The sequence below is a fragment of the Paroedura picta genome, chromosome 16 (genome assembly GCF_049243985.1).
Source record: "Paroedura picta isolate Pp20150507F chromosome 16, Ppicta_v3.0, whole genome shotgun sequence".
NCBI lineage: Eukaryota > Metazoa > Chordata > Lepidosauria > Squamata > Gekkonidae > Paroedura > Paroedura picta.
This window is the reverse complement of record NC_135384.1, coordinates 28,075,721-28,101,293: the sequence shown is the minus strand read 5'-3', so window position 1 is coordinate 28,101,293 and position 25,573 is coordinate 28,075,721. Positions and strand designations below refer to the sequence as shown.

Here is a 25,573-nt window from a genome sequence, read left to right as displayed (position 1 = left end):
CTGTAATAAGTTGGCAGCAAAATGACAACACTCCCTCCCCCCCCAATCAATCCACGCATTGAAGCACCAACCTCCAATTCATAAAAATTCTACTATTTTCTCCCCACCCCTTCTGAGATTTAACCAGGTGTCACCCACGTGAAACATTTTTCGGGACTCAAGAAAAGCACAGATCTAAGATTCTCAGGATGTGAAATTCTGTACTATGCCTGCATCTGCTCAGGTGCATCATGAACACAGAGCTCCAGGACAAGGTCTTTTGCCAAGGGAGAGTACAATTGAAAAACACTGGCCCTGAAATTACATTTCGTTGCAACCACCTTGTAACATTTTCCTCTTTCAGGATTTTTTTCCCTTTCTAAAACAGGGATCATCTACCATTCTCTTACCTTTCTGAAGGCACATACATAGGTGCATTGACATTTACAGCCATGCTCATTTCTTCATTTCTTGTATTTGTATTCCACCGTTGCTTTTTGTCAAAGTTTGAAGTCTTCCTCCAGTCTTCTGCCAACTTACATGGCTCATCCATTCGAAGAAGAGATTATAAAGTTTGATAATTAGAGGATGGTTGGATGCACCCCACTACCTGAAGACATACACACAGGATTTTAAGAATGTGAAATGTTCTGCTATACAAGGTTATTTGTAGTGCTTTTTGCGCCATTCCCTAAATTGCATATTATACTTGAAAGGAAGACTCTCCCTACTCACTGAGCCTATTTTCCTGGGGGGGGGGGATCAGTCTCCAAAACATCTTTATTTTTAAGGATTCTCTAGCCTGCAGCAATTGCAGAGATTATTTCCAATTTAGGAAATACGGTACCTGTATTCAGGAGAAGCAATTTATTACTGGGTTGTGTACGTGTTTATGGCAAAACATGGGTCCATACACAGGTCTGGGGAATGTAGGTATGCCGCTCTTCAAAGATTTTTGGAGCGGGTTTCACCTTCTCCCACTGCATGATCAGCAGTGTAGAATGTTTCTGTTGCTGAACTGAGTCATAAATCTCCTAAAACAAACAGATTTATCACAGCAGGGGCACAAGCCTATCTGCGGTCTGCAGTTGGCAAATCAGACAAACTGATAGGCCACTAAGAATCTTTGTTCAACAAGCAAACTGATATCTGGAATAAAAATAAGAAGGAACTTTGGGTGACAGAATTTGTTCTGGATAAGTTCAGAGGATATCTGCAGCTTGCCCTTCATCCGATTGTCAATCTTGCTCTGCTTTCACCAGTGGTAAAGCCAGCCAAGAACTATGCCGTGCCCCAAGATACTTCCATTCAAGATCTCACAGCACATGATTGATCAAGTTAATTCTTTTTTTCATATATGAACAGATTCTCATGGTATGGAAAATAAAATTAAAAAATTGTTCTGATAGTGGTACAATTTCTTTTAAAAAATTATTTCTAGAAATGTCAATGTCTGCAAAAATAATTTCAAGCGTCTATCACCACTGAAGACTCAAAATTCTTTGCTGACGTTACACGTGTTTTGATTGTGGGCAGGTGAAACTAAGTGTGTTGTGTCTAGTTTGAGAAAAAAAAGATATCCTATAAATTTGAGATTGAAATCCTTTAAAACGAGAAACAGCAAGCTACCAAAGTCCCTCTTAAAATTTACATGGATGTACCAGAAGCTACAGAAACTGATAGCAATGCATTGTTGTGAAATTTAAACCATTTTATTGTGCATAATTTGCTTTTTTTAAAAACTGTAAGGGTATCATACACTTTCTTGATGGTCACTGCACAAAGGCCAACCAACCTTTGTGGCAGGAATGCTACAAAGGAGGAAATTTTTTGGCTTCTTTAACACAGCTTTAGCGTCCTTCCTCACAGAAATAGCCTCCTGGGATCTAAATTCCTACAAGACATCATAGAGGAAGTACTCAAACTTACAAGATAAAAAAAAACCAAACAAAAAAACAAAAACAAAAAAGGGAAAAAAAAACAACCCAGATAATTGCACATTTTTTTTTTGCATCTGTTCATTCAAACAACACTTTACAAAATAATTTTGAAGGGGATACTGCCTCAAGCAGGTGTGGGACGCACCACCATTGTAAGGTTTTGATTGGATTAAGGCTTCCACTGTCATCTTGGCATTCTCGGTTGTTGCGGATGTATTCATGGCATCCTTTCAACACTGCAAATCTACACGCTAATTTTCTCTAGGATTTTGCTTGTATAGCTGCAATAGCATTTCAACTTCCCCAAGCGTTGGGTGCCATTGTTTGCACCCAAGGGAGGACAAAAAACAAACAAACATGTTACGTCACCGACTTGAGTTGTCTGTGAATACCAACCGACGATGCTTTGGAAGTTAGTTCAGGAAAAGTTAACTTAATGGGTGGAATACTAAAGTATTCTGTGGAAGTCTATCCTGGCAAGTGTACAAAACTCAAAGCAGGGGAGACCGGGCTTGTATTCAGCAACATGTTTGTTCACAGGAGATACTGTCACTTTGAAGTCATTTACATTCTCTGGCATTTAAGTTACACTCTATAATGGTATTCAAAAATGTCTTTTAACACATTCTAGTCCTGTTAACTTCCACAATGCAGAAGGTGGAAATGAAGAAATTCGGGTGTCTCCTTACTGGAAAGAGTCAAAACTAAGAGACAGGGATGGAGAAAGAGCTTCATTAGTGACTCCCTTCTACTTTCCAGCTCGCAAATCTTTCTTCCATGATAGGCTTGCCAACGAAACAGAGGTGGGGGAAAAAAACAACCCAACAACACAAAAAGCCCTCTTTCCTTCTAAAAAAAAAAACGTTTACAAAAAAGCTGAAAGAGCCAATGAGTCAGACTCAAATAATGGCCTCAAATGCATTGCCATTAATTCTGTGTCAATTAAAATCTGATGAAGGATGCGTCTGCAGTGTTGGTGGAGCGCTAGAACGGTGTGGGCTCTCTGAGGCAGGAAGGGAAGGAAAACCCCAACAGTTTCAGGACAGTCATACATCCAAGCTCAGAATCCGGCTTTCGGAGTTAAAATTCATCGCTTTCTACTGCGTGGAGCTGTGTGTCATCCGCGTCAGTCATGCTGCTTGCCTGCGACTCGTCCGTGCCAACTTTTTGTGGGAACAAGGGACAAGAAGGTTGATTTTTCTTCAATATACATGCGGCGTTGCACACACTACAGAGGCAAAATTCTACAGGAAACGACTGCTGTATTGAACACCCTCAACAGTATGTTTGTTGTTGTTATTATTATTGAATTTATTTCCCACCGCTCCCGGCAGGTTACACAGTAGAACCTCACAGTAAAAACGAAAATATCCCCTTTAAAATTGCATATAACCCGGCAATGGCAAAATATCTCCCATCCCCATGGCTACTATAGGCTGCCTCTCAGTGTGCCCAAGGGGCTATTTCCCAGGATAACCTATATAACTATTACAACCAATTACTATCGCCATATTCCTTTGCAAATACTCATCCCTCCACCCAAGGTTGTGTTCACCACATGATTTCCCTCCTACAAACAGAACCCAGGATAACTTGCAGTGACCCTGCCCCAGAAGGAAAACTATGGTTTAATGCAGGGGTAGTCAACCTATGGCCCTCCAGATGTTCATGGACTACAATTCCCATGAGCCCCTGCCAGTGTTTGCTGGCAGGGGCTCGTGGGAATTGTAGTCCATGAACGTCTGGAGGACCACAGGTTGACTACTCCTGGTTTAATGTACCTACTCTTGGTCTTTCTCCAGATTTCAAGTAGTTAGTGATTGCTAGCCATAATCAGACTTTGTGCTCTTAACGTCAAAGTCTTTGTGTGACATTCCCCTGCTGCACAATCATTTTTGCATCTTCATTCAGTATTACTGACTGCCTAGTGCAGCTGAAGTAGCAGAGATGGAAAGACCATGGAGTCTGTGGCAGAGGCAAGATTCACATGGAAGACTTCTTAGAAGTTCAGGCTCTGAACACGCATGCTGCCCTAGAAAGGAAAAGCTAAGGAGCTGAGCTTCTCTTCCCGAAGAAAACCAACCTGACTCGTATGGGCAGCATTCGCTGATCTGCTCCTCCTGCGTTACGGGCTCTTCGTCGTCAGGAAGGTACCGCTTATCAATGGCCTCTTTGATCTGATTGTTGGCTCCTTTTGGATCTAAGTCCATTGCCCAGGAAAAGTTCATCAGTGCAAGGTGGGTCTGCCCTAACTTTTTATAAACCTACAGGAGGGTGGAGAAAGAGAGACGGTTAAGTCTACCTTGGAGGGGGGTTTTTTTGTTACATGACCAATCCTGTATCCCATGGCCAATCCTGAATGTTTGCATTTACGCATTTTTTTAATGCTAGTGAAAACTGCAAATGCCAAAACAAAAAACAACAATGTGTTTGAAAGAAAAGTAGTGAATGTGCTTAGCTACGAGAACAGCAGTATTCAAGGCTCCGCATGCCAGCCCTCCAGAAACAGCTGAATGCAGCTGATTAATAAATACTGCAAGAGAACACAAATAATTAATTACACTGGGAGGAGCAGGAGCACTGATAGCCCACAGAACGCTCAATACCAATTCCATTTCACGTGATTTAACGGCCACAAATCAGTTCTGAAAATTACAGCAAAACAACAAAGAAAACACCAGAATGTCATCGGGGCTGCCAGGGAAGTAATCCAGATTTTCTCCCTGAAAATACTAACAAATGAACAGTCCCTCCATGGATAAAACTGCCATTTACCATGAAGTGAGGAACATCCCGGGAGAACTTTCAGGACAGAACCCTCAACGAACATAATGCTGTACTCAAGCCCATACCATAACCACCAATCACTTTGCTCCTCTATGAACCGGAAAAACCCAGGGGACCCTTGCTTAGAGTGGGGGGTTGGAAGACAATTCTCAGCCTTGCTGTTACCTTTCCTATCAAGAAGTAAACAAGAGACTCTTTGGGAACAATCTGCTTCAGTTCTTCAAGTTCTTGCAAAGCATACTGAGAAGAAAAGAACAAATTAAGTGATTCATTGAGGTGTTTGAGCCATGCATCTCAGATCTGCATGTTGAGGAGATTGGGACTCTTGAGTAAAATAAAACTGATTTCATATCCACTCCTGCAATTCTGGTCGTCTGTTTGACAAATATATCTTCCATGGGTTTAGAATATGAAATGTTAAATACAGCTAGGAAGAAAACACTCCAACCATTCTGATCTCCTGAGAATCTATGAATTTGAAATGTGTAACAGGGAAGATACAAAATTGATAGGCAGTGAAATTGGGGCAGGGGAAGAGAACAGAAGGCAGGTTTTTTTCCCCCTCATGAAAGGAACATAGCATAGAGAAAGGATGGATATATTTGAAGAGGCGTATTTTCCAGAGAGATAACATAGTTGTAACACACAAGAAAGTGTCATAATATACAAGAGCTGGGAAAAATTCAGGCATTTTGTCAATTGAAATCCTGAGAATTATTGCTATTCTATCTAGTTATCCCCTTGCGGGATTTGCAGGAATTTCCTGGACTGACATGGCTAGCTAGAACCTCTGTGCATTCTATCTGAATATACTGTGATGATAACATCGAGAACACCAAACGTGTGATTTTTGATTGCTCTATCGACAACCAATTGCGTCAGGAATTGCTGTATTCCGTCTTCACTGACTGAAGGGCTACTTCAAGACAAGCCAAATTGAAGGGGAAAAAAAAGAATCTATGCTATATTACTGCCAAATATGCAAGATTAGCAATTAAATGTAGAAGTGCCAGGCTAAATATGTACAAGGGTTAGGATTGGATCTATTGAATATATGAAGTATTTTGGCACTTTTAACCAATCTAATATTGTGTTTTACTGTTTTGTATTTTGTGCTGGTCGCTGACTGAAATAAATGGATCTGATCTATCTGCGTAATTAACTGGGCAATCATAGCTGAGACACTATTGAGGTAATTTTGTTGTACGCAGCTTGATTTGTTGCAGTTTTAGTTTCTCATTATTAAACGCTGAAAACTTACATACTGTGATGCAGTTAGAATTACTAGAAACTAAAGGGCAGAAGCTAAAGCCCCCCCGACTCTGCATGTTTGCTGCAGGAATTGTGAGCAGCATGCGGGGCTACTGATGCACCAGCAGTGCAGCTCGAGCGCCCCGGTTTATTCCTTACCTTGTACTTCTCGTTTGCAAATAATACTGAGGCTCTGTGGAATTTGCAGAGGGGGTTCTTGGGGTCAATGTTAATGGCTTTGTTGAGAGTATCCAAAGCCTTTTCCGATTTCTTCAGTGCATGCTGGACCTGCAAAAACAACAGATACAGAAAGACTGAATCGTGCGTAAAGTTTGAGATTTGCTGGTATTAATTTCACGGGGGGAGGAGGGGAGGAGAGAGGAGTACACTGAAGTGTCTTTTACTTACAACTCCAATGTGGCACAGCAAGACAGAGCTCTGGGGATTGATATGAAGTGCTTTCTGGAAATGCATTTCGGCAAGGCTGAATTTCTCCTGTTTATAGTAAATCATTCCCAAACCATACCTGCCAAGAGCAAAACACAAAGACTGTGACAGATGCAAGCCTTCTCTATTGCTAGCAATCACCGGGCACCACCCGGAACAACATTTTAACCTGCAACAAAGCTCTTGTGCAAGCAGAAATGCAAGGCACAGCCACAGTAGCTTGCCTGTGCTAAATCTCACTTATTGTATTCCAGTCTGTGTTTCTGCTTGAGCAAGATCTTGTGTGACCCAAATTCTGGGCACTGTAATGTACAGGGAGCAAAAGCACTAGAGGAGCTGTGCTAAGCCCATCTGTTTCTGCTTGTGCAGCTCTGAATCCGAGCCATACACTGTGCAGGGGGGGTACAGAAAGAGCAGACGAAACCAGTTCAACAGAAGGCAACTTACTAAGCAAAAAAGGCAATATTATACCTTAAGTCCTACAGGCTCTACACAATACAGTAACATCTTTCTTCTGTTCTTTATTGCCCAAGGACAGTTCTTCTAAAATAATGTCCCGCATAAATCAGGATACACACAGAGGCCATACCGACGGCAAAGATTTGTTTGTGAGAGCCTACCGATAGCAATTTGACTTGCATTTTGTGGAGAACAGCTCTAACATACTCCTGCTTTTCTCATTTAAAGTGTTCCTTACCATGCATTGTAATGCCTAAGGTTCATTCTGATGGCATTCCTAAAGCAGGCCAGCGCTTTCTCAAGTTCCTCCGTCAGGACAAATTCATGCCCCAGGAGGGTGTAGGCATAAGCATAGTTCGGATCGACTTGAATAGCCCTTTGGAAAAACTTGATGGCGATGTCGTGTTCCCGCTGCAAACTGAAGCAATTCCCTGCTGCGCACCACGCCTGGCGGAAAGTAAAGCAAAATGGCAGAAAACAGCACAACACGTTTTCCCTCGAGAGGGAGAGGAAAAGCTGCAACGTGCATGCATTCGCCCGTGTGCGGGGTAAGATCATTGTATTCGACAAAGACCTTTAAGCCTTTTCAAACTTGGTTTTTCTACATCTGAGGAGTGAATCAGACACTAAAGCAGGCGTTCTCAGCCAGGGTTTCATGATACCCTGGGGTTTCTTGACAGCCCTGGAAGGGTTTTCTGAATGGGGGGGTTAATTAATTTTAGTATGTTTTTTAAATGTGTTAAACATTTATTGGGTGATATGACCATCTATGGTCAGGTCAGCCCATCCACCCCCTCCCCAAATGGCCAATGATGGGCCTGGAGGGGGTAGGAAGGGGAGGGGCCCCGGGTGGGCGTGTCCACAGCTCTGCTTCCCAACCATATTCTGCAATAGAGCCACTTCTGGGATTTCTCGACGCCTGAAGAATGTTTCAGGTTTTCAATGGCAAAAAAGCAGGCAGAGAATCAACATGGCCATAACAGTTACCTCTGGTGAATTTTTATCCATGTCAGTTAAGTCTTTTGAAAGGACCGAAAGAGCTACATCTTTTTGCAGATGCCACAGTGTCGTCGAGTAGATTTCCATGCCTTCCACTCTGTAGTTTTCTAGCCTTCTCACTTCAGAGAATACCCTCTCAGCCTACGAGGCAAATGAGCAAACGGCATTTCAGCAACACAAGCAAAGGAAGGTCATTTTGGCACAATGGAGGTGCACATGTTCTGTTCCCTCAGCCTGTCTCAAGGAATGTTTGTGTGGAGGGGGCACCAATTGGTTGAAATACTCCAACCTTTTGTCTTTAGCATTAATTGCTTTTTCTACGTGGCATGGCATTGCAGCCTCTAAATCCTAGATTGAGGAGGCAAAGGCCTCGTTTTCTCTGCCCTGTTACTGGCCTTTCAGGGGATCTGGTTGGCCACTGTGTGAGGCAGGATGCTGGACTGGATGGACCACTGGTCTGATCCAGCAGGGCTCTTATGATGTTCTTATGATTTCATCTTCATCGCCCTCTACTATGCAAAGGCTTAGAAGAGGGAATATTTTCTTGTGTCTTGTTTCCTCGGTTAAGTGTCGGTAAGTAGACTTCTAAATACAATTATTTCCTTAAAAGGAAACTTACATACAGAATAAGCAAAGATTTAAAACTGACTTCCTATACAGTCTAACGGACATACAGATTAATTAAAGTGCAGGTGAGACAAAGTAATTTACATCTATTTTAAAGGACGCCGAGTAGGTATTTCATGGGCATTTTTTGTAGAACTCTTCAGCACACACAGCTCGGAACGACAGCCCTTTCGCGCCATGCTTACCTGCATGTATTCCCCAAGCTCAAAGTAAGCTCTCCCAATTTGGCACAGCACCCAGCCAGTGTTGTAGTGGTGAGAAGGCAAATGACTCAGGATATGAATTGCTTCTTTACAGTTGTAAGAACACAAGGCTAAATACCCTTTCCCCATGTCGCGAAGAAGGCTCATCAAACCTTCTAGGAGAAAAATGCAGTAAGAACACAGGAGAACACAAGAAATTCAGAAGAACCTGCCTGACTCTAAATGCCTGAGGCCTACGCCTAGTATCTAAAGACTGCAGCGACTGTGCCAGACACTTCCCACCCGCCCCCGCCCACCTGCAGCATTTCTAAAATAAGGCTGCCAGTGCAATTTAGTGGACAGAGATCAAGAGTTGGGGAGACCTGAGTTCAAACCCCTGATAATGGGCAATGCCCTCATTGCAATATGCAGGGTGGTGGTCCTTTTTAAAATTACTGCTCCACAACTGTGGACTTCTCTTTCCTTGGGAGAACACGGGCATCAATTTAAATGGACCAGAGAAGACAATAAATATATCTGGTCCCATCTGGGATTTTTATATCTTTCTACAGGTTGCTGGAATATGCCTTGTTGCACATCGGCCAGAGCCTGGTTACTGGGACAGGCGGCATCAAAATCTAATTAATAAATAAACGGCCTTGAATGAATTCTTAGGAATGCTTCACGCACCTGCTGCTGCTTTCTGTAATGTGAACGCCTGAATCTGTGGTGTTACAGAGGCAATCTTTCCTTCGGAAATGATGGATGAATCGAGCTTGGTGATTTCCAAACTGTCATTTATGTTTGGCTGCGTGATTCCCCCCTTGTTGGTTTTGCACTTCGTCTTTCGGTTTGCAATTTTCGGCGGGAACTTCATTTTTAACTTTTTACTGTTCTCCTGCGAAAGAAGGAACACCAGTAAGAACTTTTGCCTCACAGCCAAAAGAGGACAGTAATCCGTAGTATTCAGACTGCATGTAACCATGTCGGTCTAAACTGAAAATCCTCTAAACAAAAGACACACACTACCTTTTCCTAGGCCCAACCTCATTACCTGAGGCAGGTAAAGGCAAGCCACCTCTGAACGTCTCTCGCCCTGAAACCCCTGTGAGGTCACCATAAATCAGCTGTGACTCGACAGCAACAAAGAAAGGAGAAGAGTTGGTTCTTATATGCTGCTTTTCTCTACCAGAAAGAGTTTCAAAGCAGCTTACAATTGCCTTCCCTTCCTCTCCCCACAACAGACACCCTGTGAGGTGGGTGAGGCTGAGAGAGCCCTGATATTCCTGCTCGGTCAGAACAGCTTTATCAGTGCCGTGGCGAGCCCAAGGCCACCCAGGTGGCTGCATGTGGGGGAGCACAGAATCAAACCCAGCTCGCCAGATTAGAAGCCGACAATCTTCACCACTACACTAAAATGGCTCCCACCATGAACCGCTCTTCTATGACCAAAAATTAGCCATCATCTGCAATGGTAACACTTTCATTATACTTTTAAACCCATTATGTGTTTTGCTTCTCATTCATTCATTCATTCATTCATTCATTCATTCAGAAGAGCCCACTTTTACCTTTGTCGTTGAGCTGTCACTAGAGAACAGGCGAGAACTTCTTCGAGGCAGCGCGTTAGGGGGAGCAGCAATGGTCGGGCTCAATACCTGAGGTGTTGTACTGGAGTAAAAGAGAGGTTGGAAATCCTTGAGAGCTGTTTATGGAAATTAGGAGAGGAGGCCTATCCCACCCCACCCTGCCCGAGGCCAAGCAGGAGAAGCCCGTGAAATACACCAGGAGGGAACACTAAAACACGCCGTACCTCGTCTGAGGGCCCGAGCTTTGAGTTTGTGCAACAAGAATTGGCGTTACTTCCCGGCTATTGCCGCTTTGAGAGAAGACCGACTTTGTTCCAGCTTGGCTTATTCTGGTGACGGTCTAGATGAAAAGATACAACGTGGTTATGGGTCTGATACACTATTAACTTTAGTACTTGTGACGTACAAAGTGGGAGCCGAGATCTGGCAACTACATTTTGTGTCCGCTGCTATACTACAGGGCTAGGCTAGTTATTTCCCCTTTTTTTGTGAACTTTGTCTTGTTTTAAATTACACCGTAAGCTGCTCTAGGGGCCGCTTGAGTGTGTGTGGGCGGCAAAGTCCTTCTCGGTTCTGCCCATGTAGCAAAACCCAGGACAGTAGAGATACTTGAGGAAAATCCCTAAGAGCAAACGGGCATAATCCCGCATGCTTTTTGTTTCAACTGGATATTAGGATACATGCCTCATCTTTAGTGAAGAAAAAGAGAAAATGGGGCCATGTCCAGTTCACCCACTGAGTGGCAAGAGTGTGGTTAGCCAACCATCTCAGGAACCAGGTACTTGAGTCCCTGCTTGCAGTTAAGCGGGTCGTGAACAACCATTCGGACGTGTACAACTACCCAGGCACTTTGTAATCTGCATCCACACCAGTGTGTATAATTAGAGGCACCCATTTTGTGTAGTAAAAAGCACTGAATAAGACAGAAGCTCTGGAGGCTTGAGAGGAAAAACACTGATGAAGCATGTAAGGAAATGTCTTTCCAGTTCAAGTCATTGTCCTTTCTTTTCTAAACCAGTTTCTTTATTTAGCCTGTCTGGATTCGTAATAATATAACTTGTTGTGCCTTTTCCACTGGCAGGAAAAGGTCCCGTATCAACATTTATCCTCTGGGCAGGCATTCTCACTCTCAAGTGCTCCACTTAACCTTAGCTTATTACTAAATAAAAATGAACCCAACTTACCTGAAAAACACTGAAAAGCAGAGCTTCTTGCAAATATATAAACCATATTTTATATTCAGAATGACATTCAAGCTGTCCTTGGAGTAAGGGGGAATGAATATAATAAATACAGTAAAGGAATAAAGAAATATTACATCGAGGATATCGCCACACCAACTTTTAAACCCTTTTGCCAGAATTTCTTATTTCCGCAGCTTTAATTTCAGAGGCACACCAAAAAATACCTTCTTAGAAGGAGCTCCTGGAGGCGGCACGTCAATCACGGAAGAAGAATTTGTGCAGTTTTGTAGATAGGATCCATCTCCAGGGCTGGGAGTTTCTAATGGCAAGATTCCGAAGCTGCAGATACGTTCAAGGGGGTGGGGGTGGGGAAGGGAAGAAACGAAAGCATCTGTCTACAGGAGAACACGGCAGGCTGCACACCTTCTAGATTTCACATGGCCCCAACTTTTAAAATATGAAGGCAGGAAGAGACAGTGATCAAAAACAGACCGTAAACCCTGCACAGAATAGCCCCGTCAGTACGAATCCTAAGCACAGTTACACCAATCTAAGTACACCAAAATCAATGGGTTTAGAAGGATATAACTCTGCTCGGGACAACAGTGCTGAATTTTTGTTTTTCAGGAACAAAAAGGTTACTGTTTCTGAAGGTCCTCGAGGCATGAGGAGGCCTTCAACCTAAAAACTAACCTGATATAAATCCCAGTTAAGCTAACCCTAACCAAAACTTCATAATATACCCTGAAACAAATCCTTATTTTTTTCTCAAAATAAGGTGAGATGATATTTATTCATCCCCTGGCCTTTCCTAACCATGTCTCCAAGTTCACCCCATCCCTAACGCTCCCATTAAACCGAAAAACTCTACCACAGTTAAGTTAACCCCAATTTTTTAAACAGAGGCTAGATAGCCATCTGACAGAGAGGCTGATTCTGTGAAGGTTTAAGGGGGGGGCAGGTGACAGTAGATAAGCAATTGGGATGTGAGTGTACTACACAGTGCAGGGGGTTGGACTAGATGACCCAGGAGGTCCCTTCCAACTCTATGATTCTAACTCTAACTTGAGAATATACCCTGAAATAAATCCCTAATTCTGTCTCCTTATTTTTAATGAAATATAAGGTCAGATGATATTTATTCATCTCCTTACTCCCACCCTTTCAGGAAACCTTCCCAGGTCCGTCAAGAACTCCCAGGGTTTCACAAAACCCTGGCTGAGAAAGCCTGGTCTAAGTAAAGAAGAACAGTGGCCACTTCTAAATAAACAAGAACAGTAAGAACTGGCAGTAACCGAAACCTCCTCCATTAACTGTACTAAACGAACGCATCAAACGGGAGAGAAATCTGTGGTCCCGATTCAAACCTCATGAGCCGAACCAAAACTGCTAACAAATTCTAGCCGCGTTTCACAGGAAGACTCCACTTCCTGAAGGTGACAAAACGTGCTGGAGACAATGAACATGTATGCCACCATAACAGCGTTAGACTTCAGGATACTACAGGATGCTCTGTCATTCTTCAGTCACCAGGGTTCACCAGCTGACCGCGGGGGGATGCCTGGCTTCTGATTTCTTACCTTGGCGTTAACGGACTCAGAGTTGCTGGTCCACCCAGAAGACTCCGGCCAGTTTTTGGTTTGTTTTGCGCTTGCTTAGCTAAGAAGGCAGTCCCTGATCCAAGAGGTACAGCATCCGGTGAGATTACAGCTGAGTCAATATAAGACATGGAGGAATCTGTGTTGGAGGAATATTTAGAGTTGGAGGACTCCAGGTTGAGTCTGTTTAATTCCTGCAACGGAAAACCATTTTTTAAAGGCAGCACGCAACTCTTGTCCAATGAGCAATCACTCTGAAGCAAGTGCCGTTACAAAACAGACCGACTTACCAGCGTGTCTTGTGGCGTTTCCATAAGAACCGTCTCCGGCTGTCTGTGGGGTACGTTGTGATTAGACACCACTGTTATGCACGTGTTAGGCAAGCAGGTACTGAAGTTCTGCATTGATGTTAACTTGAAGGTTTGATCAGGGTCTGGCTTCTCACCTACGTGATTGAAAGGATGGAGAAACTGGAGTGGGAAGCTTGTCCTTGTTATATGTTAAGCTGGGGGTGACATGTTAACTTTGTACCATTCAGTGATGGTAGAGAATTCATTTCTTAGCGGCTTTCTATACTGGCTCCAATATTCCATCAAACTGAGCTTCTCACAGCGATAATGTAATTAAGAGAAATCGGAACGAAATTTATTTGGAGGTCAGGTTTCTGTTGTGATAACAAAATTCAGTGGCATCTGTTAATTTATTAATTTCAATACTGAAGCCATTGTTATATTGAAGCCATTGTTGTTAGTCCTTAAGGTACTGCTGGATTGTTTTGTTTTGTTATAACAGAAGAACGTGGTTAATGCTTTGCAACCAGGGTATTTTGAATCTCTAGAACCATGGTCTGCTTGAATCTGCTTTTAAAGTATTCTTCCAGCTACTGTACTACTGCTATAGAGAGATGCAAATGAAGGCCCAAACTCAATGCCCTTCGAGTTTCTATTCTTCTCCTGAACCTTTTCCTTTCCTTCCTTCTGTTAAAAAGCTACAGGGGCTGAAACAGAGCAAGCAAACATCTATTATCAAAACAAAGTTGCAAAAAACCTTTCCACATGAAAAGTAACATCAGAGACAAAATCTGAAAGAAGCCAGAGAATCTTCCATTCAACATTAAGTAGCAAAAACTCATCTGTTCTCATGAAAGAAGCTGAGTGAAACTTACCTATTTCACATAGTGATTCAAAAGGGGACCAGAGGAAAGGGTTTAAGCTAAGGCTCTTTTGGTAACATTCAGATCCTTTGGCGAGCCGATCTGTCTTGCTGTAAGAGGGGGAAAAAAGACAGTATAGTTTTTTCCTGCTTGATTGAAGCTACTGCCGTCAGAGAGGAAGGAGCTACTTTTGATTGCTTAAACATACAGTCTACATAAGGGGAACCGAGGACTAGATGCTGAAGAAAACTGAAAACTAAAGTCGGATGGTGGGACTGACCTCCAAAAGGTGCCTGCGGCAAGAATAATACAAATATATGGTGTTAAATACCTTCCCCTTGTCGGCTGGGAGAGATGATGCCTCTTCAGGTCATGCCTATAACCTGGGGTCTCCATCCACCTTGGTCATCTCACAGGACCACCCTGTAGCCACTGAGCCAAACCCTCAAAGGTTGCCGACGGATTCTGAAAACTGTTTGCCTGTCTGCCCCCTCCCAGCCTCCAATGGTTTACATAAGCAGTAGCGACTTCTTCTTCCACCCTTGAGATTAGGTCAATTCGACATAAACATAACATCAACAATAGCTACTGGAAGTCTTCTTCCGCAGGCTTATCAAAAGCTGCGTTCTAAGAAGACAGCAAAGTGTATTCTCTTTGTGGAGGGCAAGAACTACGGCTGCCTGGAAGTCGAGAACATCGTGGTAATTGGCCCCTCCTACAGGCTTGAGCCTGATTTACAGGATGACTGCTGCTTACAGAAAGAACAGAGAATTCCTAGAAGTTGGGGCATTTCAGTCCTTGGAATTTTTATTCCAGAGGCAGCAACACTTGGGTCACTGTATACAAAAATTGTCTGAACACCGAGTTGGATCCTTAGTCTATTTAACTGACTGGGGCTGTCCATTACCAAAGGATCTACTCATGAGCAAGCCTCTCAGCTTGTTGTTTCCCATGGCAGCTGACGGTGCTTAGTTACAAGTATTACGCTGTGCCTTGCTGGTGGCAGGCGCCACATCTGCAAAGCGATGCCTAAGAACCTCAGGTCCCCCAAAAGCAGGAGCAGGACAGTGGGGAACAAGAAGGGAGAAGAAGCAGGAAAAACCCAGACGTACCAGTACACATGTCCCAGGAGCGAAAGTGTGAAGCATGCAGAGTCCCCGAACTCTGTCACAATGTCCTCGTGGCTCTTCTGTTTGTTGAACACACCACCGGATAAGATCTGCTCTCCTTCTGCAAGCCTATTTAAAGGAGAGTAAAAACTATGAGGAGTCGTTAAGAAGAGAGAGCGACGGAGGAGCAAAGCAGATGCCAGGCCTGGCGGAGCAGCTAAACCCCAGCTCTTCCACAAAGGGAGCACACGCCCTCAGCGGCAGCGCGCCCATTCGTGAAGTGGAACAACCATCATCTCTCGGTTGTTACAAGGGCTGGATCTGACATAAATTTCAGTTTGTTGGGCCATGTGTGTCGTAAAACGTAAAGCCAGGTACCGGAAATATAAGCTTTACAAGGATGTAGGCAAACCCAATTAAGCATTTGATTCCTAGCCGAGAAAGCAGCTGATTTACTGGGAAACCCACAAAAGCCTGACTTTCCCAGATCCCCTGCTCCCCAGTTTTCATCCCTCCTCCATTTTCCACAGATGCAGCAGGCGCAGGGGTAGTCAAACAGCGGCCCTCCAGATGTCCAGCGCATGCTGGCAGGGGCTCATGGGAATTGCAGTTCATGGACATCTGGAGGGCCGCAATTTGACTACCCTGGCTGAGAGGAAGGCCCGACAGAGCGTCTGTTTCAAAAAACCTCCAGGGGCTGCTTTTTGGCTTCCTGTGACCCCTTTTTCCTCCCGGTCTGAGAACGTCACTCATGGGCTGGATAAGAGACCTGCATGGGCCACCTCTAGCCTGTAGGCCATATGTTGGACTTTAGATCATCCCAAGACTCCCCCCAGAACTAGCTGTGATGCTGGGGTTGGTTACTTTTAGTTACTATGTCCTTGGTTATTTCTAGATATAGGGCCAGAGTTTTCTGTCCTGACCCTCACCTGGTGGAACGAGCTCCCAGAAGATATCAGGGCTCTGCTGAAGCTGGCACAGTTCCACAGGGCCTGCAAACTGGAGCTCTTCCGCCAGGCATTTGGTTGAGGTTGACTGAACCATCAACATCGACCAGGCCCCCCAGAAACCCTCCCCATGGATCTGAATCCTGAACTAACCAACCCAGCTTGTTAACGTTGTTGGAATGTTGAAACCACTGTGACCACTACTGCTTATATAGCGTTATTGAACTATATTGCACCCATTTCTGAGTTTTCCATGTTCTACGCAAGCTGCCCTGAGCCGAAAGGAAGGGCGGGATGTAAACATCATGAAATAAGCAAACAAAATAAACATTAGGTCCACACTGGAGAGCAGAAATACGTTTCTGTTATGTGACAATCCTTGGACCTAATAAATCAGTAAATGGAGTAACGCAAGCTGTTTATTTATTTTTAACTGCAACGTCCAACGGGACTAACAAACTCAAAGGGCAACTTACTTGCTGAGGTCGACGCAGCACTTGGCGAGCAAATATTTACACTGCGGGGTGGTACAGCTGTGTCCTTTAAGAAGCCGGTATGCCTTGTAAGCCTTTCCTGAGCGATAGTAGCAGGTAGCCAATAAGAAGAGGGCATCCTCCGAATGCACTGAAGAGATGGAGGGAGAAACCATTAGCATCCTGCGGTCATTTGATACCTGCAGGGGACGGAGGTAAGCTCTAAGCCAGGGCTAGTCAAACTGCAGCCCTCCAGATGCTCGCAGGGGCTCCTGGGAATTGTAGTCCATGGACATCTGGAGGGCCGCAGTTTGACTACCCCTGCTCTAAGCCTTGCCTGTTTAGCATTCTACCGCATGCGGCCGTGGCCCCTTTTAATATTATTTCATATCCTTTCCTTTTACTGAATCACGAAAAGCAAGCTGAGGATGTACCCAGAGTCTGTTCAGTTTGAAATCAACACAAGACGGGGCCTCACAAGAGGCAGGGAAGGGCAGGGAACCATTTCAAGATCACCCATCCACCCAAGACCTCCCTCTCCAGGATTCTACATGCTCTTGGGGATTTAAGTAAGCCACCCCCCTACCCCACCTCCCGCAGCTGCTCTGGGTGTTCTGTGCCTCCTGGACCAGCTTCAGTCTTTATCAAGCTGTTCTGAAGTCCCCGTTAATGTATAGGTCTCCTGGCCTTGAGGCTTTCATGATATCCCTATCTTTATTGGCCCAGTTGAGAGCCAGTTTGGTGTAGTGGTTAGGAGTGCGGACTTCTAATCTGGCATGCTGGGTTCGATTCTGCTCTCCCCCACATGCAGCCAGCTGGGTGACCTTGGGCTCGCCACGGCACTGATAAAACTGTTCTGACTGAGCAGGAATATCAGGGCTCTCTCAGCCTCACCCACCCCACAGGCTGTCTGTTGTGGGGAGAGGAATGGGAAGGCGACTGTAAGCCGCTTTGAGCCTCCTTTGGGTAGGGAAAAGCGGCATATAAGGACCAACTCTTCTTCTTATTATTATTTATGAAATATGATGTAAAACTGGAATTTTAAAATTTAAACCAAAGACTGAAATTGGGCTTTGGCGGGTTCGGCTGCTTTTTAAAAACTCAGCCCGCTTTGCTGAATGTACCTTACTACCCATCTCCACGTTAGGCCTCCATGAACAAAGCACAAACATGGCACCACTGGGCATGCATACCTTCTGCATAGAGCCTCTCTGCCAGGAACACCGCATCCCGATAAGCATAGTGGTTTAGCGCTTGCCATATAGCAGCCTGGATGGGGGCAGGATAGAGAAAAGGGAGGTTAGCCTAAACAGAAAAGCTAAAACCCAAAACCTGCTCCACTTCAGAGTGCCTGCAAACGCTGGCTAGCAAAAAGTTGTTTGTTACTGATTTCATTGGATTATTTTGCTTTCCACGTTCACACCATTGTAGCGCAATCTCTGCAACTACTCATTTTATTTATTGTTATATTTATACACTGCCCTCCCCTGAGACTCAGGGCAGTTTATGTAAAAACAGGGAACAATACAGATTACTCAGTAGTTATTATAAACAATAACAATACAGCGATAACAAGCAGAAAAATAGAACAGTAGACCAATGGGGACAACATTAATTCAACGACAGCACACAGAGGGAGGCTCAGGGGCCAATGGAAGGTGACTGGTTCAGGTTTAGTTACAGTAATTTTAAGCCGTGGAGAACAGATCTGGCTAAAAAGCAGGCAAGAAATCTAAAATTAGACAAGCAACATCAAACGTGGTCTTAAACATTTTTTAAGAAGTGCTTTCTGAATTCTATTTCCATACAGTATGAAAGGGGACCAATTTCAATAAATGAGCTTATGTGAAACGTTTGGACATCATTTTATACAATGATTTAATTTAAACGCTGTGCCCAGGGTCCCAGTTCAATCAAAGGCAGTTCAAGGGATTCGCAGGCTGAGAAAGACCTTTGCCCAAGGCCTTAGAAACGTGCTCCAAGTCAGAGCAGGCTATCCAGAGTGGTGCTGCCTCAAAGGCCTGACTAACAATGTTCTGTTTTGAACTTTTTTTGCTAACTGAGTAGGCATTCGCAGACTACCATGAGTTACCCAAAGAACAAGCAAGTTATGCTTTGGGACACTTAGCCACACAGGTACTAACTGTATGTTTGGATGAGAGGAGCTCATCAAGAGCAGCCACGAAAGCAACTATTAGTAGCAGCCCAGCCACCCAGAATGGGATGTATCACTTCATGTGGGATCAAACAAAAGCTTACCTAGCATGACCGTAGCCTCAGTCTCTCCCCTCGCAAACCCTCCCTTTTATTTATTTATCTCGTATATACCTTGCCTTTCTCCCCAGGGGAGACCCACAAAAGCTTACAACTGACCTTCCTCTCCTCCATTTTAACCTCACAACAACCCTGAAAGGAAACAGGAGGTAAATCAACTAGCGAAAATATACCCACAAGTCAAGATGCACAGGAGAGAGATGGAGACACATGTTTGTTTCTGTAGTATAGGGTAAGGTTACACAAGAGTGTGATGCAGCACTTAAATATTTGGGAACCACAGGCTAATTGGTGTAGTGAGAGAGCCAGCTTGCTGTAGGGGTTAGGAGTGCGGACTTCTAAACTGGGGAGCTGGGTTTTATTCCCCGCTCCCCCACATGCAGCCAGCTGGGTGACCTCGGGCTTGCCAAAGCATTGATAAAGCTGTTCTGACCGAGCAGTGATATCAGGGCTCTCTCAGCCCTCCCTCAACCCCTCCCTCTCAAGGTGTCTGTTGTGGGGAGAGGAAAGGGAAGGCGACCGGAAGCCACTTTGAGACTCTTTGAGGGAGAGAAAAGCGGCATCTAAGAACCAGCTCTTCTTCTTCTATTATTAACAGGCAGGGGCAACCCAAGCCAAGCCCTACTAACTCAGCCTAAGCTGCAGGGGCCACTCAGCTCAGACCCAGCTGGAGGCGGTGCAGTGGTGCAGGAGAAGCCATTGAGTGACAGGTGTTGCCAACCAGAGCTGAGCTGGGTGGACCCTGCAGTGCAGGCTTGTGGTGGCACAGGAGCCCCTGGGCCTGGCTTGGCCCCTGGACCATTTCAACTTCCTTCATCTTTTCACTGACTCTGATTTTCAGTGCAAGCCTAAGCAGAGTGACACCCATCTAAACTCACTGACTCCAACAAATTTAGAAGGGTGTAACTCTGGTCAGGAGCGTGCAGGAAGGCAGGTGAGCGTCAATGGGAAGATTATCCGGTATGCCTATAAAACTTGTCATGCGTCTCAGATAGCTCGCTTCCATCAACACAAATTAGACTAGCAGAAAGAACTTCCGAATCTATTCAGTATCTTTCACTAGGGATTAGTCCTCTCTGCTCCCCTTGTCATACAGCAGACAGGTACGCTGAGGCTTCACTGACCTTTAATCTGCAACAAGAATCTTTCTACTGATGATGCGGGACAAGGACGGCTACTGTTCAGGGTGGCTGCCGATCAACAACCCTCACCAAACCCATTCCTGTCATAACGGCCTATTAGGAAAGCCGAGAACAATTCATGCAGCGACTGCGCATTGTACAACGTTATGGTTTGCATCGTTTAAAATGTGTCAGGTCAAAGGAGTGAAAGTCAGAGAAGATGCAACTGGTAAAGAGCGGCGTTTTTGTCCCCTTGGCTGCCTAGGGTCCAGCCTCCACTTCGGCCACATCTATCCCTGTCTTCCACATGCTAATTATCAAAGAAGCTCGGTTTTCCTCTTTTGAAAAGGGCAGGGGCGTCTGGAATTCTGGAAGAGCTAGTGGATTTGGTAACCTGTACAAAACTCAGACTTCTCCCAGCATCAGCTGAAAGAGAAAAGGAAAGCCAAAGCATACAGGCACAAGTCGCCACTGTGTTTTATTTAGACAGAACAAACATGTCTTATTTCAAGGGCCAGGGCCGCCTCATGTTCCAGAGCCCTGTCCTTAGCACCAGCTGACGCGCACATCTTCCTGTCGATGCCGCATACGTGACACTACAAATGCAACTGTATGTAGTAAAGGAGGGGCAAACAAAGAAAGCGAATGACAGGATGCCAAACCAGAGAAAAATCTCTTGCAGAAGCAACCTTGTCTGGCACCTAAGTACTGTGAGACTACATGCCTTTCTAGTGATTGTTTGTATCTTCCTTTTATGAGGTCTGCACAATATTACGGATTCAGGTGGAGAGCTGTGTTGGTCTGAAGCAACAAAAGCTTATACCCAGAATTATTTTTTTGAGGTCTTAAAAGGTGCCTCAGGCCTCAAAATTCTTTTCTATATCACATTACAGCAATAAAACTACAGGACTATGCAAGCATCTGATTCCCACAAAACTCTTCATCGGGTGGGTCATTAAAGTCATCCTTGGTGCTACCCTCCAATATTCTCTCACTGGAGAGCTGCAACAACCAGATGAATTGTGAATCCTCCATCAAAGATAGGTTCAAGTGGATAGCCGTGTTGGTCTTAAAGATGCCACTGGACTCGAATTTTGTTGTGAATCTCCATTTCAGATAATGTTTCTGAGAGACAGTAAAGATTTCAGAGCATCCGATGCTCTGAGGCTATTTAAATCCTTGTTGCTAATGTATGGTTTTACCTTGATCGCCTGTACATTAACCAGTAACACAGCTCTGAGTGTTTACAGTTTTTAAATCAGAAGAACAAAACACTGAATTCCAAACTAATAAATAAGGAACCATCAAGTCAAGTGCATTGCCTAAGAAGGGAGGAGAGGAAGGTGTCCTGTCTGTGGAATGCATACACATTCAAAGGAATCCAGGGATAAAAGCTATTTTTGGTGCTGGGGTTATAAGGTGTGGAAGAAATGTGTATATGTATTACAATTCTATTATAATATAGCAAAGGAAAGCCACTTACACTGAGGGCTGATAAAATCCCTGGAAGGGCAGGTAGAAGATTCCAGGTTCAATCCCCAGCATCTCCAGTTAAAAAGCCCAGGCAGGAGATTATGTGAAAAGACCTCTGCCTAGGACTCTGGAGAGTCTCTGCCCACCCAAATGGGCAATACTGACCTTGATGGACCAAGACTCTGAGTCAATAGAGAGCAGCTTCCCGTGTGTTCATGTGTAGAGATGGGGAGAAGAGGGAGGCACGAGGCAAATGCCAGAGAAAGAAAAGAAATATATTACGAGCAACATGTCAAGCAGGAATATGGAAGGCTCAGGTTCAAATGCCCACTCCTCAATGCCAGTTCGCAGGGTTGACTAGTCACTCTCTGCCAGCCTTACCTGCCTCATAGGGTTGCTGTGGTGTGGATAAAATGGAAGAGAGGAAGACACTATTGTAAGTGGAGCAAAACTTGAGCCCAATGGCACCTTTAAGTCCAACAAAATTTTATTCTAGGTGTGAGCTTTCAGGTTCATGAACACATAAAGGTGCCACTGGACTCAAATTTTGCTCTGCTATTTCAGACCAACACGGCTACGCACCTGAATGTTGCAAGTTGTTAGCTCCCCTTGGAGCTGCAAAGTAGCATATAAAACAGAAACATTACAAATAATACACGTACGAAGGGGAATAAGACACATAAACCCCGGGCTGGTACACAGGAAGAGGCGGGGTATCAACTGAATAATAAAGATTTTAAAATAAATAAATATGCAGGTATAGCTAATGGGAAAGTTAAAGTCACAGCAAAGGGAGAAAGAAGGTGAACAAGAGTTATACGATTTTACAATGTTGTACCAGGAAGGGTAGGATATAAAAATAAATATATTTATTATCATCATCATCACTGTTAATTGCCGAGGAGCTAGAATCATAGGGACCTCCAGGGTCATCTAGTCCAAATTTCACAACTCCCTGCCCACCAGAGTGACCCCAATTCCATGGCCAGATGATGGACCCCCCTCCCCCCAAAAACCAGAATCCCTGGCCAGTCTGGTTATCAAAGCCCCAGGGAATCCCAAACCTGTCCTCAAACATTATAAAGAGGAGCCTCCTTGGGGAAGGCAGATCTCGGAGGATGGTGTCCTTCTTCCCAGGAATGGGATGAAAAGGCAAAAGGTCACCAAGGGAGCTAGATAGGTAGACAGAAGGGTGTGTGTGAGAGAGAGAAATGATAGATGATAGAGATATTGATAGATAATAGAGAGATATTGATATAGATGAGAAATGATAGAGATATTTTTAGAGCTACTGATAGATATATATGAGAGATGATAGAGATATTGATAGATAATATAAATGAAAGAAGAGAGAGATGGGAGAGAGAGATATTGACCAATAGAGATATTGACAGATGCTAGAGATAATTGATAGAGATGATAGAAGAGAGAGATGAGGGAGAGAGATATTGACCAATAGAGATATTGACAGATGCTAGAGATAATTGATAGAGATGATAGAAGAGAGAGATGAGGGAGAGAGATATTGACCAATAGAGATATTGACAGATGACAATACGCAGAGGATATAGAGATGCTAGAGATATATATATTGATAGAGGATAAGTAGATAGAGATATTGACAGATGCTAGAGATAATTGATAGAGATGATAGAAGAGAGAGATATTGACCAAGAGAGATATTGATAGGTGAGAGCGATATTGACAAATAACAAATAGGCAGATGATGGGGAGAGGGCGAAGGGCGGGCGAGGGTCCTGGGGGGGGGGTCCTGCGGGGTCTCGCTGAGGGAGGTCCCCCCCTTCCCCCGGGGTCCGGCCTCCCTCCCTCCTCCTCCTCCTCCTCCTCCTCCGGCGGGGTCGCTACCTGGACGGGTTCCTGCAGCACCGTCATCCTGCCGGGCTCCCTCGGGGCAGGACCCGGATGGGGGTGGGTGGGGGGCGCCCCCTCCTCTCTCTCTCTCTCTCTCTCTCGCTCTCTCCTCCTCGGCCTCAGGGGGGGCTGTGGCGGCGGGCGGGCCCCGCACTCATTTGAACGGGCGGCGACCGTTAGGCGGGCAGGCGGGCGGTCAGGCAGGCAGGGAAGGCAGGAAGGCCCCGGCCCGTGAGGCGCCGAGTCTGCCCGAGCGCTGACGGAACCGCGCCGGAAGGACCCGAAGGCCGCGCCGGCCGCTCGTCTCCGGAGCCCTGCGCTCGGGCCGGGGGAGGAGCCGGGCGCCGGACGGAAGCAGCCGAGGGGCAGCTCGGGAGAGGAAGCGGCCCGGCGGGCGGAAATGGCCGAAGGCGCCCGAGCGGACGGAAGCCCCGCCCCGCCCCTCGGACGGAAAGGGCCGAAGTCACGCGAGGAGGCGAAGGCTTCCGGAAAGGGGCGAAGGGGCTCGGCTCCCTGCACGGAGATGCCCGAGCTGCCGCCTCGCTCGTGCCTCTGGGAACCCCGCGGCGTTAGAGCGCGCTGCGGAGCGAGGCTGCCGCCCGGGACTGCAGATGCCAACCTCCCGGCGCAGGCTGGAGATCTCCCGGGTTTACAGCTGGTCTCCCGGCGTCCGGAATCAGTTCCCCTGGAGAAAATGGCCGACTTTTATGGCCCTACACGCCAATGGAATCCCTCCCTTTGCCACGCCCCCTCCTCAGGCTCCACCCCCCCAAATCTCCAGGGATTTTCGAACCTGGAGATGGCAACCCTATTTGAGGTCCATGGCCTTAGAAGATTACATATATGTGTGTGTGTGTGTATATGTATATATATGTGTGTATATATATATGTATATGTGTGTGTATATATATGTGTATATGTATATATGTATATGTATATAGGTGTGTACATATGTGTATATATGTGTGTGTGTGTATTAAGGTGACCAGATTGTCCCACTTTTGGCAAATTGTAATGTTGAAATTAAATATATATATATTACAATACTATTTTTGCATTCTATGAAACATTTTGTTGCTCCATATAGACCAAATTCTTAATCAGAATGGAAAGGGGGGGAGAAGGGGTGGTGGTGACCCTTCTGAAAAGCTGCCCAGAATGAAATCCTGCTAGGTAAGTGTTCAGTGCCCTCAAGTGATTTCTGATTTATGGGGACGCTCTGGATTAGAAACCTAGGGATTAACAGCCTTGCTCGGGTCGTGCACACCGACGGCCGTGGCTTCCTGGACTGAATTCCCTTGAATCCTTGCATGATTGTATTTTCCAGGGACTTATTCAAATGGAGCCCCATCAGAAAGATCTGATTCGTCAATTTCTATGGCGTGATCTGGATGTCAGCGTCACTTCCCTTAGGGCCGGCTTTTTTGTCTACAGTTCTTAAATCAAAAAATTTTGGTGCATTATGATGACTTTATTATCTCCCTTTCCCTTGATCTTAACCTCTTTGTATGCCAACAAAGGTATTGTGTGGGAGTGCCTAAGCAGGCTGCCGAGTGTGATATTGGAGGGGATAAACAACCGTGAGAAAGTCATCCCTATTAGCAAAAATCACAGAAGAAACTGGCACAATTCCACATGGCCTGCAAAACACAGCTCTTTGGTTGCAGCTGATGGCTTGATTCCAGCTATCGGGCCCTCCAGAACCCCCCTCCTCCTATCAGACATGCCCACTGGATATATAACTTAACAACCCGTTAAGTTAAATTATGGTTTAACAGGTTAAATGGTTAAATGTGTAAAAATATCATTGCAATTTACTGAAGCTAACTTTTGAAGCGTGTTGTATTTTATTATACACTGGAACATGTATACTGCGCTGGCATGGTGTCGTGGTTAAGAGTGGCAGGTTCTGGTCCAGCAAGCCGGGTTTGATTCCTCACTCCTCCCCAACATGCAGCCAGCTGGGTGACTTTGGGCTACTAACTGTCCTGATAGAGCTATATTGACCGAGCAGCAATCTCAGGGCTCTCTCAGCCTCACCTACCTCACAGGGTGTCTGTTGTGGGGAGAGGAAAGGGAAGGCGACTGGAAACCGCTTTGAGACTCCTG

The 25,573-nt window shown here is 45.1% G+C and overlaps 1 protein-coding gene across 2 annotated transcripts; it reads right to left on the bottom strand.

Annotated features, from left to right (window-relative positions):
- Positions 1-1,669: 1,669 nt before the first annotated feature.
- CDC27 (cell division cycle 27) lies at positions 1,670-23,844 on the bottom strand. Of its 2 annotated transcripts, none has more exons than XM_077313083.1 (19): positions 23,459-23,844; positions 17,918-17,993; positions 16,728-16,875; positions 15,308-15,433; positions 14,208-14,305; positions 13,333-13,487; positions 13,025-13,236; positions 11,669-11,783; positions 10,485-10,600; positions 10,243-10,342; positions 9,362-9,569; positions 8,675-8,847; positions 7,851-8,003; positions 7,102-7,310; positions 6,366-6,483; positions 6,117-6,245; positions 4,872-4,946; positions 4,003-4,183; positions 1,670-3,082 (listed from the first exon to the last, which is right to left on the bottom strand). In XM_077313083.1, exons 1-19 carry the CDS (start codon positions 23,483-23,485, stop codon positions 3,000-3,002), a joined length of 2,502 nt encoding a protein of 833 aa, XP_077169198.1. In that variant the 5' UTR covers positions 23,486-23,844; the 3' UTR covers positions 1,670-2,999. The 2 variants fall into 2 exon arrangements, with proteins under 2 accessions (XP_077169198.1, XP_077169199.1); XM_077313084.1 differs by having other exon boundaries at positions 8,675-8,844; positions 23,459-23,843.
- Positions 23,845-25,573: the final 1,729 nt, after the last annotated feature.